Genomic DNA, 27096 nt, shown 5'->3' with positions numbered 1-27096 from the left:
CACACTAGCCTCATAACAGCATTTTTCAGAACACTCATCTAAAAATTACAAAGTAATGTAATATTTCAGATACTTAAAGTTAAATTCTTAAATACCAGAAGATATACATCTAAGTAATTGACACTAACAAATTTTGTATTTACTGAGATGACAGATGGCATACAAAACAAACTCAATTTATTCATGTTGTGAAACACAATCATCATATAAGGCACATATGACTGTAATAAAATGAAAGTTACCTTTATCAGATGCTCTAGAGGAGAAGCCACTAGTAGTTGAGATGTTATCATCATCATGCTGAGAGGTAGAATCTTTGATTTCTTTTACAAGGGAGAGTCCAGAACTGCCAATTGCAAATGCAGAGGATGTGGAGGGCTGACAATGTGGTGATGGGGAATCCAACATGGTGCAATTCAAATTACTCCGATGAAGAGAGGGTCTTGTTAATACATCTGAGAAGTTTAATGCAGATCTACTTGTGGACGGTTCTAAAGAGGAATTAAAAAAAACACAATTAGCATTCTATTAGGCAAGGTGAGTGTACAAGCACACAGAAATCAAGAGGCATTTTCTATCAACAGTCGTTCTACTGCCATGTATCAAGTACAAAAATAAAGATAAGCCAAATTTAACTTCTTCCTCACCCGTACAGGGTTTCACTTAACTGTCTGATGACAGCAGCAGCAGCACTGCATGCAAATACTTAACCTCCTGCAACATTAAACAACATTTTAAAGTACAAAGAAGTTAGGAAATTCAGTGTCAAGGTTTCCTTAGCAGCCCTAATTTTGTCCCCTATGTCCAATTACTCTCAAATAGGGTCTTTCATCACACAAAATATATGAATATTTACACAATACATGTATGAAGAAAATGATGAGATTCAGACAGACAGTTCGCCTAATTAATATAATCTCTATTAGATAAAAAGTATTAATAGTCACTTGATTATATGTAATAAAGGTACTTTTTTTGGTATCTTCTCTAAATGTTATTGTACTGGCTCCCCCTACAGATGAAAAATGTTGGGTCCCTGCCATCAGTTATTGCTGGGATTTTAGCATACAGAGGATACAAACCTCTTGGTTTGTGTGAAACTCATGCCACCCTATAGTAACCAGATGAGCAACTTCACAAATAAATCAAAAGGTCTGAAGTTCTGACTATTGGTGGATTAGGTCTTATAGTTCTTGTGTGTAGGAGATGGCTATTACAATATATTTTATCTAAAAGGAGCCCAAGGCCTTCCTCAGAAGTTCTAGGAAAGCAAATGCTATTGATATCAACATCTATGGATTAGCTCAGTGTTCAGAATGATGGTGGGGTCACTAACCAGTCTGCCCAATCTCCAGCAGATTTTTATGACAACATCTGGAGAGGAATAATATATACCAGGCTAAAGGTCCAGCTTGGGAGAGAGCATCTGTGCTTCAGGTCAATGTTCCTGAAAGCTGATTATATGGAGTTTGTTTTTTCTGTTCTCAAGTCATTAAGATTTATCTGTGGCATTCCCCATTCACATCATAACTGGTCAAAGGTTCTGGACAGTAGTGTAATTCCTAATCCTTTGGAGTTGCTTGATTAAATCTGCTGTGTGGTTGCCTTGCTGAGAAGTCCTGTAAGTACTTCTCCATCGAAGACAATATGTGTTCCTCAGTCCTGAAGACCTCTCCTATTCCTTTATGAAAACTTGTTCTCTAGTCAAAGACTGAGAGTGCTGTAAATTTTCTTAGGGTATGGCTACACTTGCAGCTGTACAGCGCTGGGAGTTAAACCTGTCTTCGTACAGCTGAGTAGGGAAAGCGCTGCTATCTGGCCACACTGACAGCTACCAGCGCACTGTCGTGGCCACATTTGCAGCGGCATTGGGAGTGGTGCATTATGGGCAGCTATCCCAGCGTTCAAGTGGCTGTAATGTGCTTTTCAAAAGAGGGGGGTGGGGTGGGGTGGAGTGTGATGGGGGAGGGATAGCTCAGTGGTTTGAGCATTGGCCTGCTAAACCCAGGGTTGTGAGTTCAATCCTTGAGGAGGCCACTTAGGGATCTGGGGCTGGACTCAATGACCTTTCAAGGTCCCTTCCAGCTCTAGGAGATTGGTATATCTCCAATTACCTTTTTTTTTTAATTAGGGAGCGTGGGGGAAAGAGAGAGTGGATTTTTGGAGCCGACACTCTGTCAAGCAGCTGCCTTGCAAGTTCCGACCCATTCACTGAAAGCAAATAGCCCTCTCTGTTTTTTTCCTCACAGACCAGATAAGCGGCCTCCCCGAAACAGACCCCCCCCCCTTCCCTCCCTCCCGCCATGCTGCTTCTCTCCTCAAGCCCCTTCCTTCCCTTCTCTTCAAGCAAACACTAGCTGTGGGCATTCCAAAGGGAGCTCATTCACAACAAACAGTAGTTGTGTTTGTTTTTTTGATAAGCAGCTCCGGGAGCTCCGAGTTCACAACAAAACAAACAGAGGCATCACAGCAAAACAAAGAGAGTTATCTTTACTTAAAAGAATTATGGGAAACTTCCAGAGGTCAGTTACAGTGTAGTAAGATTATTCCCTGTTTACACTGGCGCCCCCGCGCTGCAGCAGCAGCGCTATTCTCTTTATTCCTCTCGTCGAGGTGGAGTACAGCCAGCGCTGTAGCCAGGGAGATACAGCGCTGTATGTGCCTTACCAGTGTGGACGGGGAGTGAGTTACAGCGCTGTAAATCCACCACCAGCACTGTAACTCAAGTGTAGCCAAGGCTTTATTTGCCCTTAAAGTCTTCTTCAGATGGTGTTGCTAGCAGAGGCAACTAACTTTCTCCAATTTGACAGTCATCTAAGGATAGATGCACACAAATGACCTCCTTACCCAGGCTAGCAGTTTTGGTGATCACCATCACAGCAAACATTTTTAATACAAGCTCACAGATGGGAGTATCTGGATAGTCCTGCACTGCAAACCTGAGAGAACTATTGACATGTCCTGCCAACCGTGTCATGTTTATAGGTATCTTAATTTTAAAGTAATTAAGAACTAACCTGAATTTATCACCTCTATTACTAATCAAAGGAGCCTGATTAAAAAGGTCAGGACTCCGAGGAGGGTATCCTCCACTCATTCTAGGACTGCTCATCAGTATCACAGTTCCCAAAACAAGAAACATAACCAACGTTTCTATGGTAATGGGATAAGAGTTTTTCATCTAGAGATCTTTTGTTTATAAACAATCCAGCTTACTTCTGACTAAAAATCATGACCATTTAACAGCTATTTAATGGATTACATGAAACTCATTGACATATAATTCCCTACAGGACACTCGTCAGAGAACACAGGAAGACAATGTTTCAAATAACATGTCTACACTCAGAAATGTAAATCTATGAATAAAGATTATTCAACTAACTGGCTACAGTTTTGATTGCAATCTCCCACATACCTTCTAAATTAATTCTTGTTGACTCAGGAGTGACCCTCCCATCAAACACTGGGGTGTCATCATCTGCATAACCATGATGGTAGTTTACTGGAGTTTCCTGCTGGCTTGTAGGTTCGCTTGCATCTACACATTCATCTTCACTTTTATTGAAGTACCTCTGTAACCACCCTGGTACGATATTCTTCACTGATTCTGTAACTCTGCTAATGATTCCCTGCTTGAAAAAGAAAGTGCTTATATTTAACCACAAGCATGAACTCAAAAATATATTCTAACATGCAACATTACACACAGACACTAAAGACAGATGTCAGGCAAGAGCTGCTGACAAAATGAAAACAGACAAGAATTTCAAACCCTTAAAAGAAAGTATTATATTTCTTGAGGACAAATATGAAGACTATTCATTGGACAATGTATTTATTTCCCTTTATCAGAGTTCTCAATCTCTATGGTGCCCTTCTCTCACCTAATTCTCAAAACTCTGATTGAACTTCAGGAGCCAGGTCACTAAGCTACGTTCTTCCTCCAATGTAAGACGACCCTCTTCCTACCCCTTCTCTTAGTGCTTGTCCACACATGGAGTTGCTCCTGATTAATTCCATATGTGGATATTCTTTTTCTAGAATAAATGTGTCCCTATATGGAGTTAACCAGGTACAACCATATGTGCAAAGAAACCTTTAATCAACATCTACAGTGACATCAAGTTATTTCCAACAACCATGAGCCTCAAGATTTTTTGCTCATGGCATTTTAAACATTGACTTCTTGTATCAAGATCTATAAAATACTATGCTTTGAACAAATATCTGCATCCTCTGATGAACCATTAATATGAGTGAGTAATCAATGCTGATTTATCATTGTTATATTAGTGTTATTGAAAAAGAGTCATCAATTGGTCATTAATTTTGGAGGGCTGAAGACATTGTGCTCTTGAACTAAGTTGATGTTGAAAAGTACCTGGAAGAAACTTGGCTACATTTCAATAGTATCTATGGCATGAAGAATGTATCTATGTGACACTGTCAAAATAATTAGTGTTCTGCTCTTCCACCTTGGTTAAGTTTCACTCAATGACACATTTAATAAATGAACGTTATAATTCAGTGGGGAGGGGAGTTTAAATATCCACTCTTCAAAAAGAATCACAAGCAGAAATAAAAAGTATATAAAACAATTAAATGTGCAAACTGTTTATGTCACAATTTCATTCCCCAACTTTATTTTAAAATAACCCTCTGGTCCTTTAATTTACTTTCTGTATTTGAGACCTTGTCTACACTTGTGGTGGTGTGCAGGGTACATGTAACTACAGACTACAGTAAAAGGCAGGCTGCATCCACACTCACTACAGCGAAAGCCTGTGGTGGCAGGAAGCAATGGGGAAAGCCTCTGGCAGGGAAGAGCTGTTGGAATGTTTCCCCACTGCCTTCCCCCTTCTGGAACCTTCCCCCTTCTGGAACCTTCCCCTCACCGCCGGAGTCTTTCATTGTGGTGGGGAAAGGCTCCGGCAGCATGGAGGCAGTGGGACACTACACTGCTAAAGTAGCAGCGTAGATCTGGGAAGCACTGCTTGGGCACATAGAGAGCCATTAGGGTATATACCCTAGGGCAGTGGTTCTCAACCTGAGGTCCGGGGCTCCCTGGGGGGCCATGAGCAGGTTTCAGGGGGTCTGTGAAACCTGAATTGAGTTAGACTTGCTAGGATCCAGGGCAGGAAGCCAAAGCCCCATCATGCAGAACTGCAGCCCAGGGCAATGAGCCCTGCCACATGGGGCTGAAGACTAAGCAACTTAGCTTTGCGGGGCCCCCGGCAATTGCCCTGCTTGCTACCCCCTAGCACTGGTCCTGGCTTTTATATGCAGAAAAAACATTGTTGTGGCACAGCTGGGCCGTGAAGTTTTTATGGCATGTTGAGGGGGGCCTCAGAAAAGAAAAAGATTGAGAACCCCTGCCCTAGGGTTAGACACATAGGTCACTCTACTCATCTAAGCTGTGCCTCACCATCTATATTGCTATTTATACCCGTGCTAGCTGGGTGTGCAGTGTCTGTAAATGCAGAAATACCATGAAACTACTTTATGCATGTGACAGTTCCACCTATTTGCATTGGCCTTTCACACAGCAATAGGAAAGAAAAAAAAATTTAAAAGAAGAAAGTGTGTTTGTAAAACCACAACAAGTGGTAAGGGAACCCAGAGCAGGTGTGTTACATGAAACTACGTTAAATTATTTTCTTTAAAAAAACCTAATTAGATTTCAAGCCAATAACATTAAAGAACATCAGCTGCAAAACTGCAATTTGCCTTAATGAACCGAGAAGCTAAAAGACTATGCATGAAGTTCAGATCGTACCTTCAAATAGTCAAATAACGTAAATAACAAGTGGAAATTAGCCACCAATAAGCATCTTTATCAGGCTGTAAATGTACACATCCAGCCAAGTTCTCAAGATTTTCCTTTTTCTTGTCAGTTTACTCTAGTTTCTTAGAATGCATGAATCTCAAAATGAAACTGCATATTGCTATGCCTAAGTAACAAAGTGATCTTGAAGCATTACTCCTGAGGGAATTCTGCACCACTGTGCAAGCACAGAATTAATGTCTCCAACAGATTCCCCTCTCCCCCACAGAATAACTGATTCTGATGGTGAGAAGGGAAGTTGCAATTACACCTTTCGCTCACCAGGGGCGGATGTGGCATTAGAAGAGAGGCAGCTGGCCCACAGGCTGGAGAAGCCAGCTGTGCAGAGGGAAGGGGCAGAAGCTACGTTCTTCACAGAGCCCTGCACACAGGGCCTTTAAGGATGCACTGGATGGAAGGGGGGGGGAATAAAGCAGCACACAAGGGGCTGCTGGGGGGGGGTGTCACACAGATGGGGATTTAGAAGGGCTAGTGGGGGGCAGCAGCTAGTGGGGTGACAACATTGAGCCAGGGGTTGAATGGGGTGGGGGTGCAGGGCCACACAGGGATAGAGGGACTGGGGATGACTGAGTGGGGGTGCAGGGATACATGGGTACAGCGGCAGCTATGCCTGGCTGAATGGGGAGTGGGGGTGCAGGGACACATGGGGACATGTGACAGTATGCCTGGCTGAATGGGATGCTGGGACACATGGGGATAGGGGCAGAGGTGTCTGGCTGAATCGGAGAGGCTAGGGGTCAGCCAGGTTCTGCATGGACGAGGCTCCCTAACTCTCTAACAGTCCTTCCCTCCCTCCTCCCCAAAAAACTGTTCCATACTTCTCACAGCTACACTCAACAACGTGCCAGGTTCACTCCCAGGCTCCTCTCGAGCAATTATGTCCCCGATCATCAGATCTCCGTTACCCCAACTTCCACAAGCCTTTGGCCTGCTTTTGAGGGGTGTGGGAAATAGTTTCAGTATTGTAGTTTTAATGAATTATTACTCAAAGTTCTGTATTAACATGCCTAGTAAAGAATTTATTTGTCAGAAAACATTTCCTGAATCTTTTTTGTTGTCTGTATTGCTACAGACGTACTTGCAGACACATATTTTGAAATAAATTACCAAAATAATTGAAACTGGCATGATTATGTTATGTTATTTTGAGAAATAAAATATGCAGAATTTTAAATTATTGTGCACAGAATTTTTAATTTTGGATGAAGAATTTCCCCAGGAGTAAAGTATGACAGAACAGTATATTTGGTTTTATTTTTATTTTTTTTAAATGAAGCATCAGTAAATTACTGATTTAATATCCGTATTTTGCTCCAAACAACATGTTACTGGCATGCCACCAATTACATAATCCTTTGGAATGTTTGCTTCATTTAGGGCAATTGGAATACTTCCAAAATTTTGTTTCTAAAATCCCGAATGAAGGATTGTCTCTCAATACCAGCTTGTTTTTCTTTCATTATCTAAACTGAGACCTGGAAACGCTTTAAAAAATATCTAGCTAGTTTACTAGATCCAAACATCTCAGAGAAGATACTGCAATGTTCTACATTTTAGTACTGCTTGCAAAGCAAACACCCAGCCTATCATTACCACCAATCCACAGTGTATACTCTGCAAGAGAAGTCATACCGAGCCATTCCCAGGTCTAAGGAATTCAGGGTACCAGTTGGTTAAAGCCTGTTCCTGCCCAGCTTCCCCAATATTGAGTGTCTTTGTCTAGGTAAATATATTCTATGTTTATATCCTATAGTATACAGAGTAAACATTTCATAAAACCGCATAAGAGTGGAAAATGTGAGACTACAGGCTGCATGCAAGCCTTAGTACTGATCAACGACAGGCACAACATATTACTATCAGAGCACATGCTAGGTATAACACCTTGAGATAGCCATCAATTACAACACTGGAAAGAAAAAAGAAATATATAAATTTAAAATACTAATATGCATCTTAATCACTATTACGGGCACTACACTAAAATGCAAGGAAAAATTGAGAGGAATCCCTGGCAACGCTAAGAAGAGAGACTGGGAATTTAGCTAACTCTTTGTTTGCACCAAGACTACCAGATTTACACAGTGTAAAATACATCTACAATTGAACAAAAACAAAAGTTAGAACTGTAAAAACGGAAAGCCAGCTCAGAATTGATGGTACTGATTCTCTTCATATAAAGAAAAATTGTTTCAGACTAAAATTAGAACTTTTATTTAAAAACAGGCATGGCAGCAGGATGGCAAAGTAGAGTACAACACTCCTGACAAATACTTGGACATGTACTGAATAGAAAATCATCCAGAAATACCTTTTCCAATCCATCTCATATTGATTATGTGCTTATATGGGCACTTCACCATATTATCTGAACACTTATTTAAAAACAGGAGTAACAATCCCCTCCCCTTTCTTCCTTCCCAGTCTGGAAAAAAAAAAATAGCTCAATTAACTTTTTTTAATGTTTGCTTGTGAGTTCGGTGGAAGAGCTGTAAAAGTTCTGTCTCCACATTTACAAACTTCCACCTATTGGTCAACGATTTTATTCTTCCAGTGGAATGCAGCTATCATGCAAGGTCATCACAGAAAAGGCAATCTCTCAGGGAGAGGGGAGAGAGCACCACTCCCATGAAGAGCTTTAAAATTTAGGACAGATAACTTCTCTATTCAATGGGGAGCCAGTGCAGAGAATGGACCACTGAAGTGATCTGTTTGTGACAATTAGCGTTGCTAAGCACCCCCAAGATAAAACAGAATCATAACTTAACACCTTTGGCCAAAATACTTAGCAAATGAATGACAATCAGAATTGAAAGTCCTCAATTAGATGTCTGAACAACTAGCATAGTCATACTTAATTGAGAACCGTGAAATTGGGGCTACATTACTGTACAGAGTAATATTTCAAATAAATTAAGCATGAAAATAAAAATGTGAGACACTAGTAAGGACAAGTCTGTTGTGTTTTTATTTTTTTTTAATCTATAAAGGACTCATTGTTTAAATGTGATTACATAACCCAAATATATATATGGGGGGGGGTTCCTTTGTTTAATATATATATGGACAGAAACACCTTGTTTAAACTAGGAAAACTAGGCCCCACAATTTATCAGTGGAACTACTCTAACACATGTAGTAACAATGATATAAACTGTAGTGTGAACAGGACTTATGCATTTTTACTAATGTATCATCTAACCCAGGCCTGCACAACATGTGGCCCGGGGCCCGTGTGGGCTCACTGTGCAGCCCGCAGGGGGTGAGTAGGCAAGCGGCAGGTGAGGGAGGGGGGCTGAAGAGGCGGGCGGGCAGTGGCAGAGGGTAAGGAGGTGAGGTGGGGGGGCTGAGGAGGCGAGCAAGCGGGCGGGCAATGGCGGGGGCTCAGTAGGCGAGACAGAGGGGTGGGTGGCTGAGGAGGCGAGTGGGCAGGCAGTGGTGGGGGGTGAGTAGGCGAGCTGGGGTGGTGGGGGGCTGATCTGGTCTGGCTCCCATCCCGTCTCCAAGGGTTGCAGCTGTCTGGAGGTGCTGCCTTCCATGCCTTCCTCATTCACTCCTCATCCACCTTCCTCATTCACACCACATCCATTCAACAGGGCAATTGATTACAAAGTTGGGGGAAGATCTTATTCTACTTCTAGCAAAAAGACATTTTTCTTTTACCTTAATTATACTACCTTAGGGGCCCGCTATAACATATTACCAAGGTTCAATACTGCTGTTTCGGTGGGGCAGCGCTGGGGAAGGAGGATTTGTTTCCGCGGGGCGACGGGGGGGCGGCCCTCAGCTGTTTTCTTTGGAGTAATATGGCCCTCGTCGCTTTACGAGTTGTGCAGGCCTGATCTAACCCTTGGAATGGAGAAAGAAAGGTTACTTATCTTATAGTAACTGGAATACAAGATGTGTAGTCACTATGGGTAGTCACTGTGGGTGTGAATGCACTCTGTACACTGGGGACCAGAAACTCTTCAACAGCAGTGTCCATTGGTCTGCACTTGTGCCTCCTTGTGCTTTCAACAGTGGGCATAAAGGGCAGCATAGATCAACTGCCTCTCCAGCTCTGATTCTAACATGGATCCCAGAAGGACATGAGCAAAGGAAGGCAGTCTTCAATATTCACAGGGACCACACATCTCAAAGAACTCTAGTTACTAGAAGTTGAGTAACCTTCCTTTCTTCTTCAAGTGCTAGTCCCTATGGGTATTCACTGTGGGTGACTCCAAGCAGTGCTCATTAAGGAAGAGGGCACAAGGAAGTCTGTTATATCACAGAGTGCAGGATTGCTGTGCTAAAGAAAGCATTTCACAGCCGAAGTTTGGACCAGAGCATAGTGCCTGGTGAAGATGAATACAGAGCCCCAAGTAGCTATTCTGCATATCTGAGAGCAGGATTCCCTGTCATGAGGATACTGAGAGCACTTGGACTCTCATAGAATGGGCCCTGACAGTTTAAGGAGGATGGACTTTCATATGATCATAGCACAGAACGATGCAGGAGGAAATCCACTTAGAGACTATTTGGGAAGAGACAGACTTTTCCTTCACCCTTTCAGCAACAGTGACAAACAAACCTTGGGGACTTCCAAAAAGGTGCCATTCTGTGCAGGTAGGAGGCTAGAGCCCTACACAAATCCAAGGAAGAGTCATGTCCCCTGCATGCACAGGTTTTTGGAAGGCAAACAGTCTAAGTAAGGTGAAACTCAGAAGGTATTTTAGGTATGAACTTTGGATGTAGTCACAAAGAAAACTAGTTCTAGTGAAAAATCATAGAAGGCAGGTTTGCTATAAGGAACTCAAGCTCCCCAACCCTTTTTGTAGAGGTAATTGGCATCAAGAAAGCAACATTCAAGGAAGGTGCAGGAAGGAACAGAAAGCCAGGATTCAAACAGTCATCTCATGAGAGCAGAGAGGATGAGGCTCAGATCCTAGGCAGGGACCGGTTTTGCAATTGGAGAGACTGTCCTTATGATATCCTTCAGGAACTTTGCAGTAGTAGGATGAGTAAAGACTGAGGAGCCTTCTGCCACTGGGTGAGAAGAGCTAAGAGCTGCCACATGTACCCACTGGGACCTGACAGACAAGCCACATGTCTTTAGCAAGAAAAGATACTCCAGAAAAAGAGGAATGCCCGACCCCTCTGATGAGTAGCCATTTGACATGTCCAGGACCTATTTGTCCATTGTAATAGTGTGCCACATCAGAAGGAAATGGACCACATGGCCTCTGAAGGGGGCAGCAGCAGACATTGTGGAGACTGGCTGTCAACCCTCAGGTGCTGCGACACAAGAAGCAGCTGAGACTGTAAACTTGAGGATTGTGATGCAGGGTGCCTACACAGCTGGAGCCTCTGTCATTTCTTTGGGGGTTCACACATCCTCTGTTGGAAGAAGATGGTGGTTGATGTCAGGCAGAAAGGAGACCTGGAGTTAGGGTGACCAGATCACCACACTGGGGTGCCATCAGCCCCGCCCACAGTCCACCCCCACTCCTCCCAGTCTCCGCCCCCACTCTGACCCAGGTCCCGCCCCCTCCCCACTCGCCCCCCCACATGCCCTTCCTCATCCCCTGGCCTGCTGCTGGCTTGCTGCCTCCCTCCTCAGTCCCCCACCCACCACTCATCTCCCTGCCCACTGCTCACCTCTTCACTCCCTCACCCGTCACTCACCCCTACAGCACTGACTTCTCCTCTGCTGGGTGGGTGCTCGCCCACCCCCGACCTCTTCCTGTCCCTGCACCGACCTCATTCCACCCCCATTCCACCCCCTTCCAAGTCCCCGCCCCTGCCCTGCCTCTTCTCCCCCTCCATCCCCACCGCGCCATGTTCCCGCTCCTCCCCCTCCCTCCTGGAAAGTGCTAAGTGCCGCCAAATGCCTGTTAGGCGGCAGGAAGCACTGGAAGGGGGGAGAAGCAGGGACGTGGCGCACTGGGGGGAGAGGGGGAAGAAGGAGGCGAGCAGGGGGGAGCTTGGCTGCAATTTTTCCCCGTGGGTGTTCCAGCCCCAGAGAACCCACAGAGTCAGTGCCTCCATCTTGCTCGTCTCCTTAGCTGAATATCGGGACAAATGGTACATTAACCAGCTACCTTGACAAATTCTTTACCCTCCAACCCAAAACCTCCCAATCCATCACTTGCTGCCATTGCCTCCATAAAAATCTTTGTCATTTTCCCCCATGCCCTCAACTTTCATATACAAACCTTAACTAGGACCCTGAATTTTTAAGGTAGTAAAAACTCATTATATACTTTCACAGTGAAGCAATGTATGCTTATTTTAATATGTCTTGCTGAGGTCATAATTAAACCTTTGCATTTCTTTGTGATTTGGAGAAACTGGATGTGTGCTTTCTGGGTAGTTACATATGGGAAGCGAAAGTCTATTGTGGAAGTGAAGAATCTATCGCTTTGTTTACAAAAGAATTTCCTATTAATGTTATTAAACGTTCAGCTAAACCCATGTTAGCATCAGTGGGAGCTTAAGCATGGACAAGGCTCTGTCGGCTTTAATTAACATAGCAGTAAAGCCAATCGAAGCCCCTAGAGGCTTGTCTACTAGGGAACCCCAACTGTGCCAATACCAGTTGGCATCAGCAGGAATTTCTTTGTTAGAGTCTTTGAAGGCTTGGGACTGGGGAGACTAGAGCAATAAATTACATGAATTCAAGCTGCTCTGGGTGTTAGTGTGGCCTAACTGGTGATTTCCTGGATATTTTGTGACTGCGTTAAAAGGAAATGCACTTTAGTAAGCTTATGCTCAAATAAATCTGTTAGTCTTTAAGATGCCACCGGACTCCTTGTTTTTGTGGATACAAACTAACACGGCTACCCAGATACTTTAGTAACATTCTCTAAAACAATTAAGAGTGTGAGTGTGTGTGTCAACCAGGATTAAAACTTAGTTCAACGTTATCTGTCCATGCAAGAAAGAAAAAAAGTTGCTATAATATGGCTTAACCACAATCATGTTTAAATGTGGTTAATTTTGTAGGCAGGTCCCAAATACTTGTTTTTTTTCTACACTCTGTTTAGAATGCACATCAACAATATTAGCAAAGTGTGGGTTCCAGCACCGTTACACATACATAACGTAAAAGACCGCTATGCCCACCCAAGACTTATGATTTTTATTCTTTCATTACCACTGTTGCAGCAATACCAGCTGGGAGCATTAATATAAAGCAACCAACCTTTTAAACACTGACTGTGTCATCTAACTGCCCAGAACTTCCTAAGTGTCTTCAGCATTGTAGCCTGGTCTACACTAGGAAAATTACTCATTGCTTACAAGTGGTGTCAGCAGTTTGCTTGGTTTTGTTTACTCTCTAGCCATATGATTTAATAGGATTTGTATAAGACAAATACTCTTCAAGAATCAATGCTATACTGTCTTTATCTCCCTTCCTTACTACAAACTGAGCTGATATACCAGGGGTCGGCAACCTACGGCATGCGTGCCAAAGGTGGCACACAAGCCGATTTTGCCTGGCACGCAGCTGTCGGCTGGGGTCCTGGCCGCCAGCCCCACTCAGTGTCTTGCCGGCCTGGGGTTCTGTTCACTCAGCCGGCCAGCGGCTGGGACCCCAGACCAGCGGCAGGCGCACCCCCAAGTTTCCCCCCTCACCATGCTTGGGTTATGCGGCTCCTGGGAGTGTGAGCCGCCAGGGTGCGGGGCCCTGAGCCTGCTGTGGGAGGAGTGGTGGCAGCGGCTCACACTCCTGGGAGCTGCAGAGCCCAAGCACGGCGAGGGGGGAGCCAGGGGGCGCATGGGGACTGCTGCCCACATGCACCGGGCCGCATCCCAGGCAGACACGCTCCCCGGCTCCCCCCTCACTGCGCTCGGGTTCTGCGGCTCCCGGAAGCGTGAGCTGCCGCCGCTGCCCCTCCCGCAGCTCCCCCCCGCCCGCTGCCTCAGCACTCCACGTGGAGTTTGCCTCCACGTGGAGCCAGCGTCTGACTGGCATGGGCATGGTAAGGGGAGTCCCGGGGGGCAGTCAGGAAGCAGGGGGAGGGTTGGATGGGCCGGAAGTTCTGGGGGTCCTGTCAGGGGGCGGGGAGTGGTTGGTGGGAGTCCCGGAGGTCTGTCTGGGGGCGGGGGTGTGGATAAGGGTTGGGGCAGTCAGGGGACAGGTAGGCGGTAGGGTCCGGGGGGGGGGCAGTTAGGGTGGGGAAGGTCTCAGGAGGGAGCAGTCAGGGGACAAGGAGCAGGGAGGCTTAGGTAGGGGGTGGGGTTCTGGGGAGCAGTTAGGGGCAGGGGTCCCAGGAGGGGGCAGTTAAGGGACAAGGAGCAGGGGGATTTGGGGGTTCTGACGGAGGCAGTCGGGGTGGGAAGTAGGAGGGAGTGGATGGGGGTGGGGCTAGGGCAGGGCTCTCCCCTCTTTTTGATTGTTGAAATATGGTAACCCTAGGGGAGGGGGAGCCAGGGGGTGCATGGGGGCTGGCACCCACATACATCCACTGCAGCCTGCAGGAGCCCACTGGGGGCGACGGGCCGCAGCCTGGGCAGGAGGGGCAGGGGGCACAGCTGCTCCCTGCTAGCAACAGCGGCACCGCCTTTGCAGGGCTGCTGACCCCCTGCACCGCACCGGCTCCTCCATGGCTGGGGCTCGCTGCTGCCGCAAGCGGGACGCTCTGCCTCTCCGGTGCCTCCGGAAGGTGGCTCCTCCCTGCCAAGCTGCTGCAGCGGCCCAAGCCTGGCAAAGCCAGTGAGTGGACTCGGGGCAAGGAGGGCTCACAGGGGGGCTGTGCACCCTCCAGGGAAGTTCAGGGGACGGGGAGGGGGGAACCTGGTCTGGGGAGCAGCCTCTGGGCATGGCTGGCCCCTGGGGCCTATAAAGGCTTGTTGGGATTTGCCCCTCAGTGTACCGATGTGCGGGGGGGGAAAGAGAGGCAAGGTGGAAGTTTTGCCTAGGGCACAAAATATCCTTGCACTCGCCCTGCCCGAGGGGGTGCACCACAGGTTAAGAACCACTGCACTAAACTGATAAGATCTGCATTTTAATTTAATTTTAAATGAAGCTTCTTAAACATTTTAAAAAACTTGTTTACTTTACATACAACAATAGTTTAGAGACTTATAGAGCAAGATGTTCTAAAAATGTTAAAATGTATTACCGGCATGTGAAACCTTAAATTAGAATGAATAAATGAAGACTCGGCACACCACTTCTGAAAGATTGCCGACCCCTGTGATATATGATGGGGCTATTGTGAATCAAACACTGAACGTGCCAATCCTATTGTTCATATCATCTTGTTCACAGGAGTCCTCCCCATTAGTGAAGACACAATTTTTGAATTATGCACAAACTCTGTAGTGCTTTACTGTAGACACTACTTACACCAATGGGAAGGATTCTCCCATTAGCACAAGAAGAATTGTTCCATCAACCTAGCACTGTCTATACCGGGGATTAGGTCAGCATACCTACATCTCTCAGGGATGTATATTTTCACACCAGAGCTATACTCATGTAAAATCCTAATGTAGACTAAACTTAAGTTTGAAACTTTGCATGTATAGAGCCCTTATTTAGAAATAGCACCTTGTTAAGTTTGGGTGATGAAATGGGAAATATTAAAGTAAGGTAAGTAATTTAAAAATCACCTTTATTATGCTCAGTGGCCATCTATGATTTTTAGCATGGCTCAACAAAGCCCTATCAACTTTTAAGCATCATACAGAGGCTTTGTCTACAACATAAGAGTTAGAACCCAAAATTCACATTTGGGTAGCAACAGTGGAAGCTGTAATTACTTTAGTCAGGGCTCAAGAGTTTTTAAATCTAAATTTTGTATAATCCTGCTGTGTGTTCTCTGACCAGTTTGATAAAGACAAGGATTGCTACTTGGACAGTTTGCTTAAGGGAGATTGTACGTATCCACTGAAGCACACAACAAGTTCCTCTGAAGTCTGACGGAACATCAGGGACAAGAGAAACCTGTGATTGCAAAAATGGCAGATTCTGAGGTTTCATCATGGTTGTCTACAATTCCTGATTCATTCTGTAGTGTTTTGTACATTCTAATCTTCTGTTAAAAACATAAAGAACTGTTCTACGTTATAAAAATTGCACTGGTGTAACTAAACTAAACTAAATCCCTAATATAGATACACTCGAATCAGTTTAAACCTTGTTTATATCAGTTTAGCTCAAATTGACTTAAGCTAATCAGATGTAAGATTGAAAACTGTTTAAGTGAATCTATACTAGGGGTTTGAATATATGGGTGTAGCTTGTATAATGTAGACCAGCCCCAATATGTTCCTAACCTAGGGTATGGCTACACTTACAAATCTGCAGCGCTGGTAGTTGCAGCGCTGGTCGTCCAGCTGTGCAGGGCCAGCGCTGGTGTGTGGCCACACTCACAGCTACCAGCGCTGGTGTGTGGCCACATTTGCAGCGCTGTTGGGAGTGATGCATTATGGACAGCTATCCCAGCGTTCAAGTGGCAGCAACGTGCTTTTCAAAAGAGGGGGGTGAGGTGGGGCGTAGTGTGACAGGGAGCGGGCGAGAGAGACAGAGTGGATTTTTGGAGCCAACACTGTGTGTTTAGCTTCCTGCCTTGAAAAATCAGAACATGTTCCCGACCCCTTACCCTTAACTCTTAACTGCAAACAGCCTGCAGCCAACGGACTCCCTCTCTTCTCTCTGCCCCGTTTCTGTCAAGCAAACACTCACTCCCTGCCTGCCTCATTATCTCATTTGATTGTTCACAGATTGATCACAGCAAACAGGAGCTGTGTTTGTAGATAAGCAGCTCCGGGATCAACGGAGCTTACGGAACTCCGAGTTAACAACAAAACAAAGAGAGGCTGCATAACAAAACAAAGAGAGTAATTTATAAAAGCATTCTGGGATATCTGCTAATACCCTGGAGGCCAATAACAGCGCTGGTGTGTGGCCACACTTGATGACCAGCGCTGCAGCACCAGCGCTGCAATCTTTATTCCCCATGCTGAGTCAGGTGTACGGCCAGCGCTGCAGCCAGGGAGTTGCAGCGCTGGACGTGCCCTGCAGGTGTGGACACTTACTAATTGCAGCGCTGGAAAGCCTCCACCAGCGCTGCAACTTGCAAGTGTAGCCATACCCCTATATGGAAGATGTCTGCAGCCAAATAGCAGCAAAGATGGTAAAAACAGCTCTCCTGTTCTGTTAATTTCAATGAGGTGTGAACATCAAAACCAAATTGGAACTATTTAAATGCAAACACAATCAGTCACAAGCATTTTGTGTCTCTCAAAAACACAAAACACAAGAAACAGCAATTTAATATTATAGATTAAGGCAATGTTAAGGTTATAAAATGGAAATCAAAAATATATATTGAATGTGGGCAAGTTAATGTCACTAATGTTAATCCCCATTTCCCTATGTGTGTGTATTTATAGCTGTGATTTTAAGATTGCATTAGCAGTTTTTTTATTTTAATTAACATGAGGTAAGCACGCTGAAAGCAATAAGTAGCATCATTTACTGTGAAGATTCAGGACACTGCTCCTTTATTGCCTACATTTTCCAACACAGATGGTAGTCATGTCACTTAATGTACTACTGGAAGGCAATCAGGACTTGCCTACATTAGAAAAGTTGCACCAGTTTAATTAAGGCTATTAAAAACTGATCTCGTTAATACAGTGCAACTCATTAATACAGATATACTTAAACTTGTTTGATCCTTAATAAGCAAATTAAGTTAAAATAATTTAAAGTGAGGGTTAAATCAGTTTAAGTACATCTAATTTAATTCACTTGATTTAATTTTTTTAAGACAATGTAGACCAGCCTCCAACTGCATAGCATAGCTGCAGTAAAAAAACCAAACATGAATGGAATATGTTAATTTGTATATATTCTACCCTTTGTATAAAGAATCTTAATGTTAACATGACAGCCTCCACCAAATAATTTGCATAAGCCAAACTGAAGAGAGATTCACTAAAGAAACCAACAGCTTGCAAATAATTTGTAAAGAACTTGGAGCTAATATTTGTCTCAAAGGAATCACAAATTTTATGTGGGGAAAAAGTTCAAAATGTGCTTTATCCAAATATTTTGGAGTGTGTATCCATAAAAAATAGCCTCAAGTATTCTATAACTCTTACTGCTACCAATCCATCAGTACACTTGGAGAACTGAGATGAGCCAACCAATATATTTTTAAAAATATGAAAAATATATTTCTGTGCTTTTAAACACTAGAGTAACTTGTTATTAACTCTTGAGCAATAGTCAACATGGTTTCTGTAAAGGGAAATCGTGTCTTACTAATCTATTAGAGTTCTTTGAAGGGATCAACAAACATGTGGACAAGGGGGATCCGGTGGATATAGTGTACATAGATTTCCAGAAAGCCTTTGACAAGGTCCCTCACCAAAGGCTCTTACGTAAATTAAGCTGTCATGGGATAAAAGGAAAGGTCCTTTCATGGATTGAGAACTGGTTAAAGGACAGGGAACAAAGGGTAGGAATTAATGGTAAATTCTCAGAATGAAGAGGGGTAACTAGTGGTGTTCCCCAAGGGTCAGTCCTAGGACCAATCCTATTCAATTTATTCATAAATGATCTGGAGAAAGGGGTAAACAGTGAGGTGGCAAAGTTTGCAGATGATACTAAACTGCTCAAGATAGTTAAGACCAAAGCAGATTGTGAAGAACTTCAAAAAGATCTCACAAAACTAAGTGATTGGGCAACAAAATGGCAAATGAAATTTAATGTGGATAAATGTAAAGTAATGCACATTGGAAAAAATAACCCCAACTATACATACAACATGATGGGGGCTAATTTAGCTACAACGAGTCAGGAAAAAGATCTTGGAGTTATCGTGGATAGTTCTCTGAAGATGTCCACGCAGTGTGCAGAGGCGGTCAAAAAAGCAAACAGGATGTTAGGAATCATTAAAAAGGGGATAGAGAATAAGACTGAGAATATATTATTGCCCTTATATAAATCCATGGTACGCCCACATTTCGAATACTGTGTACAGATGTGGTCTCCTCACCTCAAAAAAGATATTCTAGCACTAGAAAAGGTTCAGAAAAGAGCAACTAAAATGATTAGGGGTTTAGAGAGGGTCCCATATGAGGAAAGATTAAAGAGGCTAGGACTCTTCAGTTTGGAAAAGAGAAGACTAAGGGGGGACATGATAGAGGTATATAAAATCATGAGTGATGTAGAGAAAGTGGATAAGGAAAAGTTATTTACTTATTCCCATAATACAAGAACTAGGGGTCACCAAATGAAATGAATAGGCAGCAGGTTTAAAACAAATAAAAGGAAGTTCTTCTTCACGCAGCGCACAGTCAACTTGTGGAACTCCTTACTTGAGGAGGTTGTGAAGGCTAGGACTATAACAATGTTTAAAAGGGGACTGGATAAATTCATGGTGGCTAAGTCCATAAATGGCTATTAGCCAGGATGGGTAAAGAATGGTGTCCCTAGCCTCTGTTCGTCAGAGGATGGAGATGGATGGCAGGAGAGAGATCACTTGATCATTGCCTGTTAGGTTCACTCCCTCAGGGGCACCTGGCATTGGCCACTGTCGGTAGACAGATACTGGGCTAGATGGACCTTTGGTCTGACCCGGTACGGCCTTTCTTATGTTCTTATTTTAAAGTGAAAGAATTAAGATAACAAAACAGCCTATCTCCTTTTCAAACTGCATGTAAAAATACTGACCTTTTCATTTAAGGGTGGAAGGAGAAGCAAATATCACACACACACACACACACCAGAATTCAACCACTATTTTAAATCAGCTTACAGACTCAGTGGTCTGGATGAGTAGGGGACTGATAATGGGATACAGAGCCTTTCACTGCCAGGTCACTAGTTCAAGTCCTGACAGCAAACAATTCACTGCTTGGTGGACTCCAGGGTTTACTTCAACTAATTAACCTGTGTTAAAACTACAACTGTCTACATTAGGATTTTAACACATATTAGCTAACGCTTGTTAAAAATGCAAGCCACAGTATACCAAGTTTACCACAAATATTTTAATTATAGCTATGCCAATTAACAGCAGCACTGTAAGCAGGAGAAATATGGAAATGAGAGGTGAAGTTTAGAGAATACTGAAGTGTTAGGCCCTGTCTACATGGGAAAGTTGCACTGGTTCAACTTAGGGCTTGTCTACAGAAGTTTTACCAATTATAATTATACTGGTATAGTTAAACAGATATAGTAAAATTGATATAACTCCCAGTGTGAACATTTACTCCAGAATAAAAGCTTATGTCACTTAGAAAGAGGCTTTAAGTTAAATAAACCTGGGAACACACACTTTTTCCAGAATAAAAATATCCACACCTGGAGTTATACTGGTTTAAATTCACAGCTCAGTAGCTATGAGTATAACTTTCTATCACAGACCACCCTTTAAATAATTTTTAAACCAGTTAATTAAACCAGCTTTCATTTTAGTGTAAGAGTCGCTTATTTCAGTTTATCTTAAACCCGTTCCCAACAGTCTTAAACTGAACCAGAAAGGACTGCTCTAAAACCAAAATAAGAGCATCCACCCAGGGGTTTCTACCTATTTAAAAAAATGGTTTAAGTTTCCATTTTAGATTAAATCGGTGCAACTTTGTGTGCACAAGCCTTCAGTAAGTGTTTTGACAATGGGATAAAGAAGAAATGGCAGATATTTGAAGTGTCATAAAGAAATAAACCACTCAATCTGGTGAATGCCCAGACAACAGGACGGATTGAGATATATCTGATGGCAACGCATGAAAGCTGTCCAAATTTTTCATGGCTATTCTTGAAAAGAATCAGATTTGAGACTAAATACAGAAAGAGTGGACAAACTGAGGAATAATTCTAAAGTTCTGTTCTAATGAGTCAAAATTAAAAAAAATTTAGTTTCTGCAAAGTGGCATTTTGGAATACCCAGCATAATTATTACTTCTATAGCACCAGTGACCACAGGGGTGTATAATACAAAATGTAAATTATTAGAAACCAGGGATTCTCAACATTTCATAGCAGATCATGTATTAACAGAAAGATTATACAGTAACTCCTCACTTAACGTTGTAGTTACGTTCCTGAAAAATGCAACTTTAAGCAAAACAATGTTAAGTGAATCCAATTTCCCCATAAGAATTAATGTAAATGAGGGGGTTAGGTTCCAGGGAATTTTTTTTAAACAGACAAAAGACTATATTATATATACACACACACAGTGTAAGTTTTAAACAAACAATTTAATACTGGTACACAGCGATGATGATTGGGAAGCTTGGTTGAGGTGGAAGAGTCAGAGGGTGGGATATTTTCCAGGGAATGCCTTACGGCTAAATGATGAACTAGCAATTGGCTGAGCCCTCAAGGGTTAACTCTCACACTCTACTGTACAAGGCAGCAGGAATGGAGGGAGGGGAGAGAGCATCGCAGACAGAGACACACACTGTGTGTGAGAAAGAGATGCGCATTTCACCTTTAAGTACACTGTCTTGTTAATTAGATCAGCTTGCTGAGACCTCAGCTGCTGCTGCCAGCAAGCTCCCTCTGTCCTGAACCCTGTCGCGTGTCCCCCCTACTCTATGGAAGATGGGGTAAGTGGGGTGCAGGATCAAAGGGGAGAGGGACACCCTGACATTAGCCCCCCTCTTCCTCCACTCCCCCACACACAGCAAGCAAGAGTCTCGGGGAGCAGCTCCAAGGCAGAGGGCAGGAGCAGCACATGGCAGTGGGGGGAGGGACAGCTGCAACTGCTAGCCTGCTGGGCAGCTGCTGCACAGGGAACTTAGGGGAGCAAGGAACTGATGGGGGGCTGCCGGTCCACCCTGGTTCCAAGCCCCCACCAGCTAGCTGCAATGGGCTGTTCTTCCTGGACAAAGCAGGCATCTGCCAAACGACGTTAGAAAGGGAGCACTGCACAACTTTAAACAAGCATGTTCCCTAATTGATCAGCAACGAAACAACGTTAACCAGGCCGACTTTAAGTGAGGAATTACTGTACTGGGGACCACTTTTTCTCCTGTGTCAGGACTATGCAGAATACCTCCCTTTCAAAATTTGCAGTTGCACAATATTTATGCATTAATACAATATCAGAAAAATATTATGAACAATTCAATCATTTTTTAGCTGTCTTTCATGTGACACAGCAGCTGGAAAAAAACCGATCTGTCAGTTTTTCGTAAGTCAGACGTGGTCCACAGACCACTTTTAGAAAGAGTAATATAGACAAAATAATTTAGGCATGTTCTTACTCTGAGAGAATCTCATGCTCTAAATTGATGGATGAACTACGTAAGATACAAAAGCGGGATGTAAACATTACTTCTCTCCTTCAGAAAGGACTTTTCTCCATTACAAACTTTATTCTTCCATTGGGAATGAAAGAATCTAAGCCTTGAGACAGAACTGAGGTATATACCAATAAGGACTGTTATGAACCGACAGTCTTGTCTACATTTGTGCTGGTACTACATGCTAATACAAGGTCCCTGGGAAATGTACACTAATGAACAGTGCTATAAATTGTTTCACAAAACTATGCTAAGCTACATTTAAAGTGAGTTGAAATAGATGAAAATTGGTAAAAATGCCTGTACCCACTCTACATTGGCATTTCCAGCTTTATTGGCACAACTGCTAGACTAAATGTGAGACAACTACTAAAAATTCTCAGTGTAGATAGGCCCCTGTAGAGTAGGAGTAATTTTTTATGCTGATGGCAGAAACTCTGTTAATACCTGCTAACAAGAATCATAGTTACACTGTTCTTGATAACATGGTTGCCACTTACGTACAGATGGTACCAGAGATAAAACATGAGTTGAAATGAACTACATCCCAATTCTTGAAAGAAAAGACAAACTTTTAAAACCAGTTTCTTACACCAGCCTACTACTGAACTAAAGCATGTAGAGACAGACACACAAAATACTCAAATGAACATTATTCTTAAACTAAAAAATCTCTGTCTCATTTACAGAACATCACCAAATTATACTGTTGATTGCAAAATTCAAAAAGTTATGCCTAATCATCAGACATTTTTCTTCCTAGGATGATTCATTAGCAGACAATCAGATGTTCCTCACAGAACAGGGCAGGAAGTTCAGATATATGGCAATTTTTTATTTCTTTTGGCTCTTGTATTTCATGTCACTCAGAAGCAAAACAACCAACAGTTTAGAATCAGGGATTGTTTGTGTGCACATGAAAAAAATAATGATTTAAAGCACTGGTACATGCAGGATTAGGTCTGAAAGAGCAACTGCTCTGTACACGCAGACCCAGGCATCAAGCCTCACTGACTTCAGTGGGGTTCCACAAGCTCAAAGCTTGCATGACCAGGACTTGGGAGGGGGCTGCAATACTATAGCTCGGGGTGGGCAAACTATCCGGCTCTCCAGACATTTTAATCCGGCCCTCAGGCTCCTGCTGGGGAGCGGGGTCCAGGGCTTGCCCTGCTCCAGCCGGGGAGCGGGGTCCAGGGCTTGCCCTGCTCCGCGCGGCTCCTGAAAGCGGCAGCATGTCCCCCCTCTGGTTCCTATACGTAGGGTCAGACAGGGGGCTCCACATGCTGCCCTCACTGGCCAGGAACTGCGGCCAATGGAAGCTACAGGGGCGGTGCCTGTGGATGGGGCCAGAGGGGGGACATATTGCTGCTTCTGAGAGCTGCTTGAGGTAAGCGACGCCTGGAACCTATACCCCAGACCCCTTCCCCATGCCCCAGCCCTGATCCCCCTCCCACCCTCCAAACCCCTCGATCCCAGCCCAGAGTACCCTCCTACACCCCCAACTCCCCACCCCAGAGCCTGCACCCCCATTTGGAGCCCTCACCCCCTCCCGCACCCCAACCTCCAATTTCATGAGCATTCATGGCCCGCCATACAATTTCCATACCCAGATGTGGCCCTCAGGCCAAAAAGTTTGCCCACCCCCTGCTAAAGCTACATCAATGTAGTTGCACTAGTGCAAACCCTTTGTGAAGACATACTACACTGGTGCAGCTTACCCAGGTTTCAAACACGGGTAAGCCAGTGCAAGTCACTTTTTACACCAGTGCACAAAAAAGTAGACAAATCCTTGAAACTACAGATGACGTATCCCCAAGATTAAAACCACTAGTCTGAACCTTAAAGTGAACATACAGGTTGGTGGCAGGCTTTAAAAAGCCTGCCCAGTAAAAATTGATTTACCCAAGGGGAAAAAACAAAGAATTGTGCTTTCAGGCTTTATAATTTCTGCCTGAAAAAATGAGTTTTAAAGCATTACAGTAAAGAAAGCATTTTTCTTATTACACCATGTTACATCTGTAAGTTTGACCAGTACATTCAAGTATCTATTCTTAGGGCCTGATCCTCCAAATATTCCCAAACACATGCTTACTTCAGCACTTATCCAAATGAACCCATTGGGAATATACAAAGACAACACAACTGGTCCATTTAGACTAGAGGATTAGGTCCATAATTACTATCTAAAGCTTTCCATACATTTCCTTCAAAGTCACTCCTCAACTAGCAGTGATCAACACATTCATTACTTGCTACTTCAATAATTCTTTAGCTTTTACACAGATGTTTCAATACTACACTTAGAGATGAAGAAACTCATTTTTACTGTTTAGATGTCATTAAACTACTATCTCGTAGAGCAGTGGTTCTCAAACTTTTGTACTGGTGACCCCTTTCACATAGCAAGCTACAGAGTGCAACCCCCCCATATAAAATATACAAAAAAGTGTTTTTAATTAACACCATTATAAATGCTGGAGGTGAAGTGGGGTTTGGGGTGAGGGGTCGCGAGCTGTCAGCCTCCATGTAATAACCTCCTAACCACCAGTTTGAGAACCCTGTCCTAGAGTTTCAGGAACAGATGCAGAACAGTGTTATGCAATTGTATATGTATACTTAAGGCTGTAGAAAAATTACAATTCCTTTCTATTATTCTGAGAAGCAGTATATTATGAGATTTATGTTGGATAGTCCTTCACTTTATATACAAACAGAACATAACTGAATTTGTATTAACCTAGTTCAACGATTTACATAAACACATTCCCAAATGTATGCATACATATATACCCACACAGATGAGATCTGTATAGTACATAGGTATCCGAGTACCCTAAAACTCCTAGAAACGCACACACTAATAATAATTTGCCTGTCCACCAGCCATCCCACCTAGTTTCTGGATTTTTATCTATAAATGCCCAGCAGTGTCAAGTGCTGTAATATATAAACAAGTTATTTTGTTATTTATCCACCACTTCAGCAAGATTTAAAAAACAATTAAAACAGGTTTTTTTAATATTGTTATTACTTATACTGTATTAGCACCCAATATGTGCTAGCAACAGATATACACAGAATGAAGTTCCAGAAACATTTATGTGAGGGGTTAAAGAGCATGAACTATTTGCCTACTGAAGTTATCACAAGGACAACTAACTGCATCGTGGTTTGTAACATGTTTTGAAACTTGTACATAACAATTAAAATTTTGGCTAGTTTGATCTTAAAGACATTCAAATCTCAAAATTCACTGTATGCTAACTAAACATCTATTTAAGATAATGTCATTCTAGAGGTTTATCCTGATTGTGTATAACGTTTGCCCAAAAGTGAACCCAAATCATTACTGTTGATATATAATTATCTTTTGGCAATCTGAGTTGGGAAGCAACCAGTAAGTTGGGCAGTATAGGAAAGAAGATTGTATCAAGAGTGGAGCTAAACCGGCCCAGGGATATTACACCATGGGCAGAGTCAAAGTTTACATCCTGGGAAAATCTGCACCCTACATCAGCTCGTCTGTGTGACAGGAAACGCTCTCCAGATTTTTCCTTCCAACGCTTTTCTTTCCCCCGTTCCCGCCCCGTCAAAGCTGTTTGAAGCAAACTGAGACGGGGTTAATTCACACATGGCACCAACTGCTAATCACGTTTCCTCTTCCCTCCAGTGACCCCTCCCAGCTTCACCGAAAAAAAGGCAGGAAATCCCTAACTCCCGCCCCCCCTTCGCTCCCAGAGGGAAATCCCAAACCCCTCCCCGCTGCCCGAGAGGAAACCCCCACACATGCACACCGGCCCCAGCGTACGAGAAAGCCTCCCCCGCACGCACCGCCAGCCCCGCAGGAGACACCCCAGCTTCCCTTGTCCCCACCCCGGGCCGTGGCTCCTCACACGCCCCCAGCGCCCTCCCGCAGCTCGGGCCGCCCGATCCCCCGCCACCCCCGGGCTCCACGTGGGTCCCCAGCCCGCGGGGCCTGGATAGGCCGGGGATCCTCCGCCCGGCCCGGCGGCTCCCAGTCCCCGCGGGCCCCCGTGAGTCAGAGCCCCCGGCCTGGCAGAGCAGAGCGGCGCGGCGCGGCGCGGCCCATCCCCGGCCTCTCACCTGCTTGTTTCTCGGGTAGGGCTTCGAGGCGCCCAGGTGGTACCGCCGGGTCCGGATCTTCCCCCCTCCGCTGCCGCCGCCGCCGCCTCCCCCGCCCGAGGCCATGCTGGGATCCGGCCCCCCGGCGCAGAGCGGGCCCGGCCCCCGCTGGCTCCCCCTTCCCCCCGCGGCCTGGCCGCGCCGCGCGCTCCCTCCTCCCCTCTGTGCTGTCACTGTCACTATGGAGATGCCCCCGCCACGCGCCGCAAGGCCTGTCTCGCGGACTCCGGGGCCTCACGCGCTTGCTGCTGGCTGCCGGCTCCGTCCCGCCCGCGCCGCGGCCGACTCCGTGCACCCCTCCCCCCCGTCCGACCAACCACACAGCGCCCGCCCGGGCAGGATGCGTCACTAACTCGCGCACAACGGGATGCGTCATCCTGCTGCGTCTTACCCAGGAGCCAGTGCTTCCCCCCCCCCCTCAAACGCTCATGGGAAGTGTAGTTTCGGGCAGTGGCAGGCGCTGGCGCTGGGGGAAGGGGAGGTAGAGAGCGAGCCAGGTTCTGGCCTGGGGTGTTTTTTCCCAAGCTCCAATCGCAGCCTGCATTGAGCAAAAACTCCGCACAGGCAAATACGCAGAACCCCACCCTCGTGAGATTGTTTAAAGCTATCGCATGGTTTATTTAGCGTTTTTTGGAGGCTTCAGGGGGGCAATGCTGCTGTGTAAGTTCAGGTTATGCAAACACATACTCTGGTGGATGATTTCCACGCTGCAGCGATCAAAAAGATTTGAATCAATATAATCAGAAAATGTGGTAAAGAAAAGGAACATCTGCCCCTAGGTCCATAACTGCTTTGGTCCACAAACCAATTACTGTGGGCCAGATTGTGGTTGGCTGTTATGAAAGGCT

At 44.5% G+C, this 27096-nt stretch overlaps 1 protein-coding gene across 3 annotated transcripts in view; it reads right to left on the bottom strand.

Moving 5' to 3' along the window:
* Nucleotides 1-26366, bottom strand: part of NUP153 (nucleoporin 153) — a 66847-nt gene extending 40481 nt beyond the window's left edge. Inside the window, exons 1-4 of one of the 3 annotated variants that reach the window (XM_039521953.1) lie at nt 26210-26337; nt 9552-9697; nt 3419-3635; nt 243-491 (exon numbers count right to left, since the gene is read on the bottom strand). In XM_039521953.1, the coding sequence (XP_039377887.1) occupies nt 243-408 (166 nt within the window). In that variant the 5' untranslated portion in view covers nt 409-491; nt 3419-3635; nt 9552-9697; nt 26210-26337. Of the gene's footprint in view, nt 1-242; nt 492-3418; nt 3636-9551; nt 9698-26209 lie in introns of all 3 variants that reach the window. The other 2 variants (XM_039521952.1, XM_039521950.1) reach the window with 2 other exon arrangements.
* Between the last annotated feature and the right edge of the window lie 730 nt (nt 26367-27096).

Source organism: Mauremys reevesii, linkage group 2 (genome assembly GCF_016161935.1).
Source record: "Mauremys reevesii isolate NIE-2019 linkage group 2, ASM1616193v1, whole genome shotgun sequence".
NCBI classification, from domain to species: domain Eukaryota; kingdom Metazoa; phylum Chordata; order Testudines; family Geoemydidae; genus Mauremys; species Mauremys reevesii.
This window is presented reverse-complemented; position numbering and strand designations above follow the sequence as displayed.